Below are 12,058 nucleotides of genomic sequence, written 5' to 3'. Positions count from 1 at the left end.
AACTTATAGAAGTGGACAGGAGATATGCGGAGACACCAGAGGAGGGGCTGTTGAGGGAGCGGCGCAGTTTACAGGCCCAGTTTGACCTACTGACCACTAGGAAGGCGGAGACGCAATGGAGAAGGGCACAGGGCGCGGTCTATGAGTACGGGGAAAAGGCGAGCAGGATGCTGGCACACCAGCTGCGCAAGCGAGATGCAGCCAGAGAGATTGGGGGAGTGAGAGAGAAGGGAGGGAACGTAGTGCAGAAGGGGCAAGAGGTGAACGGGGTCTTCAGGGATTTCTACAGGGAATTGTACCGGTCTGAGCCGCCCAGGAGGAGGGGGGGAATGGAGAACTTCCTCGATAGATTGAGGTTCCCAAAGGTCCAGGAGGAACGGGTGGAGGGGCTGGGGGCGCCGATAGAGCTGCAGGAGCTAGTTAAAGGGATAGGCCAGATGCAGGCGGGGAAGGCGCCGGGGCCGGATGGGTTCCCGGTGGAATTTTATAAGAAGTATGTGGACTTGGTGGGTCCAGTGCTGGTGCGAGCCTTCAATGAGGCGCGAGAGGGGGGGGTTCTGCCCCCGACAATGTCACAGGCCCTGATCTCCTTGATCCTGAAGCGGGACAAAGACCCTGTACAGTGCGGGTCCTACAGGCCTATCTCCCTCTTGAATGTAGATGCCAAATTGTTGGCAAAGGTCCTGGCAACCAGAATAGAGGATTGTGTGCCAGGGGTAATCCATGAGGACCAGACGGGGTTCGTAAAGGGACGACAACTTAACACAAATGTCCGGAGACTGTTGAATGTGATTATGATGCCAGCAGTGGAGGGGGAGGCTGAGATAGTGGTAGCACTGGATGCGGAGAAGGCATTCGATAGGGTGGAATGGGAATACCTGTGGGAGACGCTGGAACGGTTTGGGTTTGGGGAGGGATTTATCAAGTGGGTGAAGCTGCTGTATTCGGCCCCGATGGCGAGTGTGGTTACAAACGGGAGGAGGTCAGAGTATTTTGGGCTCCATCGAGGTACCAGGCAGGGATGCCCCCTATCCCCCTTACTATTTGCATTAGCGATCGAACCGTTGGCGATGGCACTGAGGGGTTCAGGGGGGTGGAGAGGACTGACAAGGGGAGGGGAGGAACATCGGGTATCACTCTATGCGGATGATTTGTTGTTGTATGTGGCAGACCCGGAAGGGGGAATGCCGGAGGTAATGGAAATACTAGCGGAGTTTGGGGACTTTTCGGGATATAAATTAAATGTGGGTAAAAGTGAGGTCTTTGTGATACACCCGGGAGATCAGGGGGAGGGAATTGGGCGGCTCCCCTTTAAGAGAGCAGTAAAGAGCTTCAGGTACTTGGGGGTGCAGGTGGCAAGGAACTGGGGGACCCTCCACAAGCTGAACTTTTCAAGGCTGGTGGAGCAGATGGAGGAGGAGTTCAAGAGGTGGGACATGGTACCGCTGTCGCTAGCAGGGAGGGTGCAGTCAGTCAAAATGACGGTCCTCCCGAGGTTCTTGTTTCTGTTCCAGTGCTTGCCCATCTTTCTCCCCAGGGCCTTCTTCAAGAAGGTAACTAGCAGCATTATGGGCTATGTGTGGGCACATGGCACCCCTAGAGTGAGAAGGATTTTCTTGGAACGGAGTAGGGACAGTGGAGGATTAGCGCTACCCAATCTTTCCGGATACTACTGGGCGGCGAACGCATCGATGGTGCGCAAGTGGGTGATGGAGGGGGAGGGGGCAGCTTGGAAACGTATGGAAAGGGCGTCCTGCGGCAATACAAGCCTGGGGGCGCTAGTAACGGCACCATGGCCGCTCCCCCCCACAAGGTATACCACGAGTCCGGTAGTGGCGGCCACCCTTAAAATCTGGGGGCAGTGGAGGCGACACAGGGGGGAAGTGGGGGGTCTGATGGCGGCGCCACTGAGAGGGAACCACAGATTTGTCCCGGGGAACACTGGCGGGGGATTCCAGAGCTGGCACAGGGCGGGCATCAGGCAACTGAGGGACATGTTCATAGAGGGGAGGTTTGCGAGCCTGGGAGAGCTGGAGGAGAAATTTGAGCTCCCCCCGGGGAACACGTTTAGATACCTGCAGGTGAAGGCATTTGCCAGACGACAGGTGGAAGGATTTCCCTTGCTTCCCGATAGAGGGGTGAGTGATAGGGTGCTGTCAGGGGTCTGGGTCGGAGAAGGGAAGGTCTCGGACATCTACAAAATAATGCAGGAGGTGGAGGAGGTATCGATAGAGGAGCTGAAAGACAAGTGGGAAGCGGAGCTGGGAGAGCAGATAGAAGATGGGACATGGGCGGATGCCTTAGAGAGGGTCAATTCGTCGTCGTCGTGCGCAAGGTTGGGCCTCATCCAATTTAAGGTGCTGCACAGAGCCCATATGACGGGGACTAGGATGAGTCGGTTCTTCGGGGGTGAGGACAGGTGTGTTAGGTGTTCGGGAAGCCCTGCGAACCATGTACATATGTTCTGGATGTGCCCGGCACTGGAAGAGTTCTGGGAGGGGGTGGCGGGGACGGTATCGAGAGTGGTGGGAACCAGGGTCAAACCAGGGTGGGGGCTAGCGATTTTTGGGGTTGGGGTGGAGCCAGGAGTACAGGAGGCAGGGGAGGCCGGAATATTGGCCTTTGCGTCCTTGGTAGCTCGGAGAAGGATCTTGATTCAGTGGAGGGACACAAGGCCACCAAGTGTTAACACCTGGTTAAACGACATGGCAAGCTTCATCCAATTGGAAAGAATCAAATTCGCCCTGAGAGGGTCGGTACAGGGGTTCTTCCGGCGGTGGCAGCCCTTCCTTGACTTTCTGGATCAGAGATAGGAACTGGAGGCCGAAACAGCAGCAACCCGGGGAGAAAGGGGGGGGGGGGGGGGGGGGGGAAGGGAGGGGGGGGATAGCAACGAAGGGAGCACGTCAGCGGGGGGTCGCGGGCAATGACTGCCCGAGGCCATCGGTAGAAAGGGAAAAAACGGTTTGGTTGCTAGACTGGTAGCGTGGGGGGGGGGGGGGGGGGGGCGCGCGGGGGAGGGCGTGGGGAGGATTTTCCAGGGGGGATTTGTTGTGTTATAATTTAAAATGTAGTAGGGGTAAATGTTTGTATCGAAAAATTTCAATAAAAATTATTTTAAAAAAAAACTTATCCTGCCACCTTCAAAGATTTGCATATGTGGATCCCGAGTACTCTCGGTTTCTGCATTGTTTAAAATTGTATCATTTTCTTATACTTCCTCATCACCTAATTCCTAACAAGACGTATCACTTCACACTTCTCTGGATTAAATTTAGTCAGTCCATTTACCAGACTGCCCTCGCCCTCCTGAAGTCTATTACCATCCTTCTCGCCGCTTACTGTATTTCAGCGTTTTATGTGAACTGAAAACTTTAAATTATGCCCACGTCATTAATGTGCAGTCAACTCCTGTCAATCGCTGGGGTTACATTCCTGTGAATTCTCATGAAGAGTCAAATCGCGAACGGTGAACCTATGCATACGTTGAGTTGGTGCATGCTCAGTATGCACTCTCTATGTGGAAAGACATGAGAAAGGTGATTTAAACAGTCTTACAGTTTAACATAAGAGTCAAAATCATGGATGAGCAAAGATTTGGGGCCACGAGCTGCGATTTGATGTACATACACATTCACGTGAGTAAACAAATTCACTATAGAGGGGCTGTGAATGGCAGAATATCAAAAAGAGCAATGGCCCTAATATGGACTCCTGGGGAACATTACTATATGGGGGCACGGTAGCACAGTGGTTTACACTGTTGCTTCACAGCGCCAGGGTCCCAGGTTCGATTCCCGGTCACTGGGAATACTGTGTGGAGTCTGCACGCTCTCCCTGTGTCTGTGTGGGATTACTCCAGGTGATGGTTTCCTCCCACAAGTCCAGAAAGATGTGCTGTTAGGTAATTTGGGCATTCAGAATTCTCCCTGTGTACCCGAACAGGCGCCAGAATAGGGGCTTTTCACAGTAACTTCATCGCAGCCTACTTGTGACAATACAGATTATTATTATTATAGACATTTCTCCAGGCTGATAAAGCAACTGTTTTAGTTCACCAACATCCATTCTCCCCCCCCCCCCCCCCATCTTCAACATCTCTCATACTTATTCTCCTCTATCTCTGGAAAGAACCCACTCATCCAAGACGGTGTCATATTCTGTCCCTGTCTGTGTGGGTCTCACCCCTACAAGCCCAAAAATGTGCGAGGAGGTAAACTGGCCAAGCTAAATTGCCCCTTAATTGGAAATAAAATGAATTGGATACTCTAAATTTATATTATAAAACCTTCCCCACCTCTGGCCTCATTGATGGAGGGAAGATCTTTGATAAACAGCTGAAGATAGTTGGGCCTAAGACACTCCTGAGGAACACCTGCAACAAAGTACTTTCCACTGTACCTCGGTGACAATAAATTCAAAACCAAGTCCTGGAATGGAGGTGATTAACATCCAAAAACCACAATAACTTTTCTTTGTGCTCGGTATGACTCCATAACTCATACTTTACAAATGCCAATTAATTTATTAATTAGAGATTGCTGTCCTAATATCAACAATTAAATGAATGACCTTTACTTTATCGCTCACCTCTTTTGAAAACCGGACTGTCACATTTACAATAATCTAATCCTCTGGCACCACCCACCAAGGAGGGCAGATAATTGTGGCCAGAGACTGGTCATTTCCTTTTTTTAAAAAATAATTTTTATTCGAATTTTTTGAAAAATATATATCAACAGAACAATAATAATAACAATAATAATAAACACCCCCCCCGGCACCCGTAACAACGCATGTAACAAACCCCCCCCCCCCCCGCCCCCACCACCCCCCAAACCCAATAAACAACAAAATAAATTAACAATAAGCAAATTTACCTAAACAATACCCCCCGCGACCCCCCCCCCCCCCCCCCCCCCTTTCCCCCCTCTTCCCCCCTAGTTGCTGCTGCTGCTGACCTAGTTCCTTATCGTTGAGCCAGAAAGTCGAGGAAAGGCTGCCACCTCCTAAAGAACCCTTGTACCGACCCCCTCAGGACGAATTTGACCCTCTCCAGCTTAATGAATCCCGCCATGTCATTGATCCAGGTCTCCACGCTCGGAGGTCTCGCATCTTTCCACTGCAGCAAGATCCTCCGCCGGGCTACGAGGGACGCAAAGGCCAAAACATCGGCCTCTTTCGCCTCCTGCACTCCCGGCTCCACCCCAACCCCAAATATCGCGAGTCCCCATCCTGGCTTGACCCTGGACCCTACCACCCTCAACACCGTCCTTGCCACCCCCTGCCAGAATTCCCCCAGTGCCGGGCATGCGCAAAACATATGGGCATGGTTCGCTGGGCTCCCCGAACACCTAATGCACCTGTCCTCACCCCCAAAAAACTTGCTCATCCTCGTCCCGGACATATGAGCCCTGTGCAGTACCTTGAACTGGGTGAGGCTAAGCCTCGCACATGAAGAGGAGGAGTTCACCCTCTCCAGGGCGTCCGCCCATGTCCCCTCCTCAATCTGCTCCCCCAGCTCCACCTCCCACTTAGCCTTCAGCTCCTCTACCGATGCCTCCTCCACCTCCTGCATCACCTGGTAGATGTCAGACACCTTCCCATCCCCGACCCACACCCCCGAAAGCACCCTATCCCTTAACCCCCCGCGAGGGCAGTGAAGGGAACCCCTCCACCTACCGCCTAGCAAACGCCTTGACCCGAAGGTACCTGAACATATTCCCCAGGGCGAGCTCAAACTTCTCTTCCAGTTCAGCCAGGCTCGCAAACCTCCCGTCAATGAACAGGTCTCCCAACTTCCTAATGCCCACCCTGTGCCACCCCAGGAACCCGCCATCCATGTTCCCTGGGACAAACTGGTGGTTCCCCCGCAGCGGGGCCTCCACCGAGCCCCCCACTTCCCCTCTGTGTCGCCTCCACTGCCGCCAAATTTTGAGGGTAGCCGCCACCACCGGACTCGTAGTGTACCTCGTTGGAGGGAGCGGCAACGGCGCCGTTACCAGTGCCTTCAGGCTCGTGCCTCCACAGGACGCCATCTCCATCCGTTTCCATGCTGCCCCCTCCCCATCCATTACCCACTTACGTACCATCGAGACGTTAGCCGCCCAATAGTACCCAGAGAGGTTGGGCAGCGCCAGCCCCCCTCTATCCCTGCCCCGCTCCAAAAAGACCCTCCTTATCCTCGGAGTCCCGTGCGCCCAAACAAATCCCAGAATGCTGCTGTTCACCCTCCTAAAAAAGGCCCTCGGAATGAAAATGGGGAGGCACTGAAACAAAAACAAAAACCTCGGGAGCACCGTCATTTTAACGGACTGTACTCTACCCGCCAACGACAACGGCAGCATGTCCCACCATTTAAACTCTTCCTCCATCTGCTCCACCAATCTAGTAAAATGAAGCTTGTGCAGAGTCCCCCAACTCCTAGCCATCTGAACCCCCAGGTACCTAAAACTCCTCACTGCCCTCTTTAGCGGGAGCCTACCAATCCCCTCCTCCTGATCTCCCGGGTGTACAACAAACAGCTCACTCTTGCCCAGGTTCAATTTATAACCCGAGAAACTCCCAAACTCAGCAAGAATCTCCATCACTTCCGGCATTCCCACCACCGGGTCTGCTACATACAGCAGCAGGTCATCTGCATACAGCGACACTCGGTGCTCCTCCCCACCCCGCACCAGACCCCTCCACCTCCCCGACTCCCTGAGAGCCATGGCAAGAGGCTCAATTGCCAACGCAAAAAGCAAGGGGGACAGGGGGCACCCCTGCCTCGTCCCACGGTGGAGCCTGAAGTACTCGGACCTCCTCCCATTTGTAGACTGGTCATTTTCAACCCTAAATTCCCTCACTAACTGAGAATGTATCCCATTTGGACACGGTGACACTTTTAACTACGTCCTTTTTATCTATTTTTATCCTATACAATATCACCACTACCTCATCCTCAACTACTACATAAAATGCCTGATTGTCATCGATACAATTAACTCACCGGTACCCCAGTGAAGCTCTCTACCTCTCTACATGCAAATTAAATCAATTGGCAGTAAACTGGATTGAAGGAAAGGAAGGAGGGACAAAGTAAGACAAAAAGGAAAAAAAGGAAAGACAACTTGCATTCATGCAGCACCTTTCATGAGTTAAAGGTTTCCCAAAGTTTGCAGCAAATGGAATACTTCTGAACTGGAGTCAATGCTGTAATACAGGTAAGTACAAGTATGGAACTGAAGGTATCTTTACCTGTCCTCACTAAAACGTCGACCAATAAAGACTTTGCATTTGTCAGCTGGAAGGCAGGCAGCCAGCAGAGGCACCGTTCGCAGCACACGATTCCCCTAATTTAAGAAACAAAGTGTTAAAAGTTTTGTGCAGATACACAAAAAAAGGCCCACTGTCAAAATGTCTAACACGTAAATCTAGTTTCCCAATACTGAGATCGGAGTGACTTATGTTTTAAATTTGAGATCATGAAAATTGAGCAGTCACAGAAGATTCGAACACGAAGGGCAAAATTTTCACCCTGAGGCCAGAAGTTGGCTTGGAGGCATGTGTGCCGGCAATTCCTTGCTCCTAGCCAGTTTGCTGGTTTTCCAACATGTTCCATCTCTAGTCTGTTGTCAGGAAGGTGGCTTCTGGGGCAGTAATAGCTACCCGCCAGCCAGCATGTGGGCAGCGAATTAGATCAATAAAAGTAACAATGGGGGTACTCTTCACATGCAGCCTGTATCTTCTTGATGAGTGACAGGCACTCCAAAGTGCCTGGTGCTTTTACATGGAATGGAGAATGCCTCCCAGCAATCGGCCGGGAAGCCAGAGATGCAAATTCACAGACTCCCAGCATGGATCAACCGGTTTGTGAGGGCTACCTTTGTGACCATTGACCATCCAGTGCAGGAGCTCTCCCTCTGCATTAATTATCTGGCATCTGTGGCCACGGAATCTTTTGTTCCATGTACAAGTTGTTACGAGTGTAAGGTAATAAGATGGTTAGTTTTAAATCGTCTCTTTAATTCAATGTAAAATGGAGTAAGAAAGAGAGGCATTCAATGTCCTACTAATTCTGCTCAAAGGTAAGCCAATGTGACCAGGTTGCCATGAGAATGTGGGATCCAGGTCAAGTCTTGTCGAGAGCCACATAGCAGTTTTTACATCTGGACACGAAGAAATGAGGAGCTGGCTTTAGTATAGGCAGATTCTCAAGCTTGCAGACTCGCGAGAGAGAGAGAGAGACACACACACAGGAGAACCGCAGCTGCCGCGAACAGCAGGAGACAAGGCTATTCTCCGGTAGCTGCCAGGCTTTCCTCAAGAAATGGAAGTTGTCAATTTCTAAGGAAATTGGAAAATTTGCCCTGGTGCAACCAGGAGAAGGCCTTATCATTAGAAATCTCTTTGGGGCCTCTCAGAAGACTTTCATTGGACACTGGATGTTATGGCTCAGCAAAACGTGGAGAAGCAAGCCTTATGGAATGTGCATGTAACTTTAAACTGCTTCCAGCAAATGCTCCAATTGCGTGAAGCACATTTCTAGTCATGCTAGTAAATTAAGTGGTGCTCAGTTCTTTCAACCCAACAGAAATTCAACCATGAAACCACTTTAAAACTTTATCCTTACTACTATTTCTTATTTTTAAACTGGGCCTTTCTGCTGAACAAAGACAATCAATATGGTTGACCCTCTGTCTGGAAATGTTTTTGAAATTAATTTACGGGATGTGGGCGTCGCTGGTTAGGCCAGTATTTATTGTCCATCCCTATTTTCCCTTCAAAAGGTGGTGGTGAGTTGCCAACTTGAACCGCTGCAATCCTTGAGGTGTAGGTACACCCACTGTGCTGTCAGGGAGGGAGTTCCAGGATGTTACCCCAGCAACAATGAAGGAACAACGACATATTTCCAAGTCAGGGTGTTGAGTGGCTTGGAGGGGATTGTCCAGGTGGTGTGTTTCCCAGGTATCTCCTGCTCTTGCCCTTCTAGATGGTAGTAGTCACGGGTTTGGAAAGGCTTGTCTAAGGAATCTTGGTGAGTTACTGCAGTACATCGTCTGCACACGGCTGCCATTGTTCGTCGGTGATGGAGGGTTTGAATGTTTGTGGAATGAGGAGCGATCAAGCGGGCTGCTTTGTCCTGGATGGTGTTGAGCTTCTTAAGTGTTGTTGGAGCTGCACTCATCCAGGCAAGTGGAGAGTATTCCACTACACCCCTGACCTGTGCCTTGTAGATGGTGAACAGACTTTGATGGGTCAGGATGTGAGTTATTCGCCGTAGGATTCCTATCCTTTAACCTGTCCTGGTAGCCACGGTATTAATGAAATTAATGAAAATGAAAATCGCTTATTGTCACGAGTAGGCTTCAATGAAATTACTGTGAAAAGCCCCTAGTCACCACATTCCGGCGCCTGTCCAGGGAAACTGTACGGGAATCGGACCGTGTTGCTGGCCTGCTTGGTCTGCTTTAAAAGCCAGCGATTTAGCTGAGTGAGCTAAACCAGCCCCTGTGGCTAGTCCATTTCAGTTTCTGATCAATGGTAAGCTCCAAGATGCCGATTGTGGGAGATTCCGCGATGGTAATGCCATTGAATGTCAAGGGTTGATGGTTAGATCCTCCCTTATACGAGATGGCCATTGACCGACATTTGCGTGGCACGAATGTAACTTGCCACGTGTCAGCCCAAACCTGGATATTGTCCAGGTCTTGCTGCATTTGTACATGGATTGCTTCATTGTCTGAGTCGTCGTGAATGGTGCTGATCATTGTGCAGTCATCTGCAAACATCCTCACTTCTGGCCTATGATGGAATAGAGGTCATTGATGAAGCAGCTGAAGATGGTTGGGCCTAGGATTATCTCCAGTCTTCTCAGTTTCAGAAATATCACACTTTGATATGTCTAAGGAGCTTCTAACAGACCACCTGGAACTGCACGGATCAATTTTAAAGCAAGCTACAGGAATATCATTTACATTTGACCCCCCTCCTGTTAGAGCAGGGGGAATATGTTTTCTGTAGTTCAGCAGAGTCTGTGGGTCTGTTGAGATAATGACTTCCCAAAATCCAGACCCTCAACACAAATGGCACCCGCTCGGACACATAATGGCTGAGACATTATCAGCCCTGTGGAAAAGAATCCAAATTCCAGACGCTGAATCAACATGCATTGTTGAAGTCACTGTGGGGAAGGAAGGCCACATGGCCCAAGGCTGTGGCTTTTTGAGCAGTTTAACATTAGGTTTCTATGCTGTGCAGCCAGTCTGCTGTTTGACATACATCTACCAGCAGGCCACAGGTCAAATTCCAGGTTGGGCAACTCGCTCACCTAACTTGACTCTGCTGGAAGATATTGTATCATTGCCTACAGATTTGACACAATCTCAGCATGCCTACTTCACCTTGTGGCATCAACACCACTTGAAACAAAAATCGTGCACACCAGTCTCCAGCCTGTTGGCCATCAAATGCCCACGTGAAAGCTACCTCAATGGACTGTGACTTGGGACTCTGGAACTCACTTGAATCAATATTCATTTTCTCTGTGGTACTTGAACTATAAAACCTTATTTTCTCTATCCCCCTGATAGAAATCTATTTCTCTTATAGGTAATAAAAATTTAAAGGAAGAAATGATTTAGTGACATTATACTATTAAAAATCATATATTAGCCATGACAGCAGAAAAGGCTGAGAGCATGGGAAAAGATCAGATGAGGAAGTCAGTTTGAAAACTGACTATCCACGTTGCAGAGTAAACTCATTGTTATCATTGCTGGGCAAAAATCCTAGTTCAAGAAAACATGGTTGGAAACAGGTGTTTGATCACACCATATTATGGAAACATATAGAAATTTTCTCATGCTACATTATCTCTTAAAACTTGATAGACAGACATTTTGGTCGAATTAGGTGAATTATAATTATTTTAACCCAATCACAGTCAAAAAGGGGACAGAACCTTAAAAGATTATGATTTCCTTATGTGACCGGGAGAGAGCCCTCTCTCTCTCTCTCTCCGAAATCGTCTTTAATCTAACCTTTGAAACCTATTCTTTACTTGGTTTGCAAACAGCTATTTCCTTTCGTTTCATTTTTGTATTGTGCATTTTGATCTGAAGAAATGACCACAAACTGAATTGTATTTTGAATTCAACTCAACCATCTGTATTTGCGTTGGACAAACAAACTTTCTAGATTCTGTACTCGCATAAAATTTGGCTTTAAAACTGACACAAATAAAGCTATACTTTACTTCACCCAAGAAGCTCAGTCTCAAGCTCTGTCGATTAATATATAGTGCGGCGACACATAAATATATTAACAAAGTACAGATCCATCACCCCGTCACTGTGCGAATGTGGAGTGAGACGTTGTTAACACTCCTTTTTGTGGATTTTGAATGTGTACAATACTTGCAGAGTTAATCCTAACTCGAGTTTGCAGAGGTATTATTGGTTAAATTGGATGACACAAAAACAGAGGCATTAGGAAAATACGCCATTGCTTGTTCTAGAAGAAAATAAATTTAAAGCTTCTTCCATTCACGGGCAGGTGGTAAGAGGGAAGCAGTGCTGTTTCAGCGGACCCCCCCCTGTCCGGAATAGGGGACCTTCTTTTAAAGTCGTTGGTCTCTATGAGGAACGTAACAAAGTCTTCAGTCTTAAAGTCCTGCCTTCAGTAGCAGCACCCACATCACCCAGTGGAGCTGGTGGCCATTCAGAGCCACGGGCCATCCTGTTGGTCTTTCTAACTCAGGAACCTGCCCACAGGACACCTGGAAGTGTTCTCTTAATTGGCTGCCTTCTCAAAAATCCCTCCAAAATCCTGTCATGGTGACTTGCTAAGTTCAGCCCAGCATCTGGATCAAAACACTGAACTAAAATTCAGCCTGAGAAGTTAAGAACCAATCTGAGATTTCCTCCTTAATTTTCCTTTCCCAAATTCTAATCAGTCCTTCTGAACAAATGTCCCAATAATAATTTAAAAATTTTATATTCCAAGTACAGTATTGCCATTCATTAATTTGCTGGTAGATTGATGCTGGTGGGAGGGAGTAAATAGGAAAATAATT

The 12,058-nt window shown here is 48.9% G+C and overlaps 1 protein-coding gene across 1 annotated transcript in view; it reads right to left on the bottom strand.

Moving 5' to 3' along the window:
- Positions 1–12,058, bottom strand: part of dtwd2 (DTW domain containing 2) — a 174,051-nt gene that overhangs the window by 81,426 nt on the left and 80,567 nt on the right. Inside the window, exon 3 of the mRNA XM_038805044.1 lies at positions 7,240–7,334. Within this exon, the coding sequence (XP_038660972.1) occupies positions 7,240–7,334 (95 nt within the window). The remainder of the gene's footprint in view (positions 1–7,239; positions 7,335–12,058) is intronic.

This window comes from Scyliorhinus canicula, chromosome 8 (assembly GCF_902713615.1).
Source record: "Scyliorhinus canicula chromosome 8, sScyCan1.1, whole genome shotgun sequence".
Classification (NCBI taxonomy): Eukaryota; Metazoa; Chordata; class Chondrichthyes; order Carcharhiniformes; family Scyliorhinidae; genus Scyliorhinus; species Scyliorhinus canicula.
Note: the sequence above shows the minus strand (reverse complement) of the source record. Positions and strands in the feature narration are given on the sequence as shown.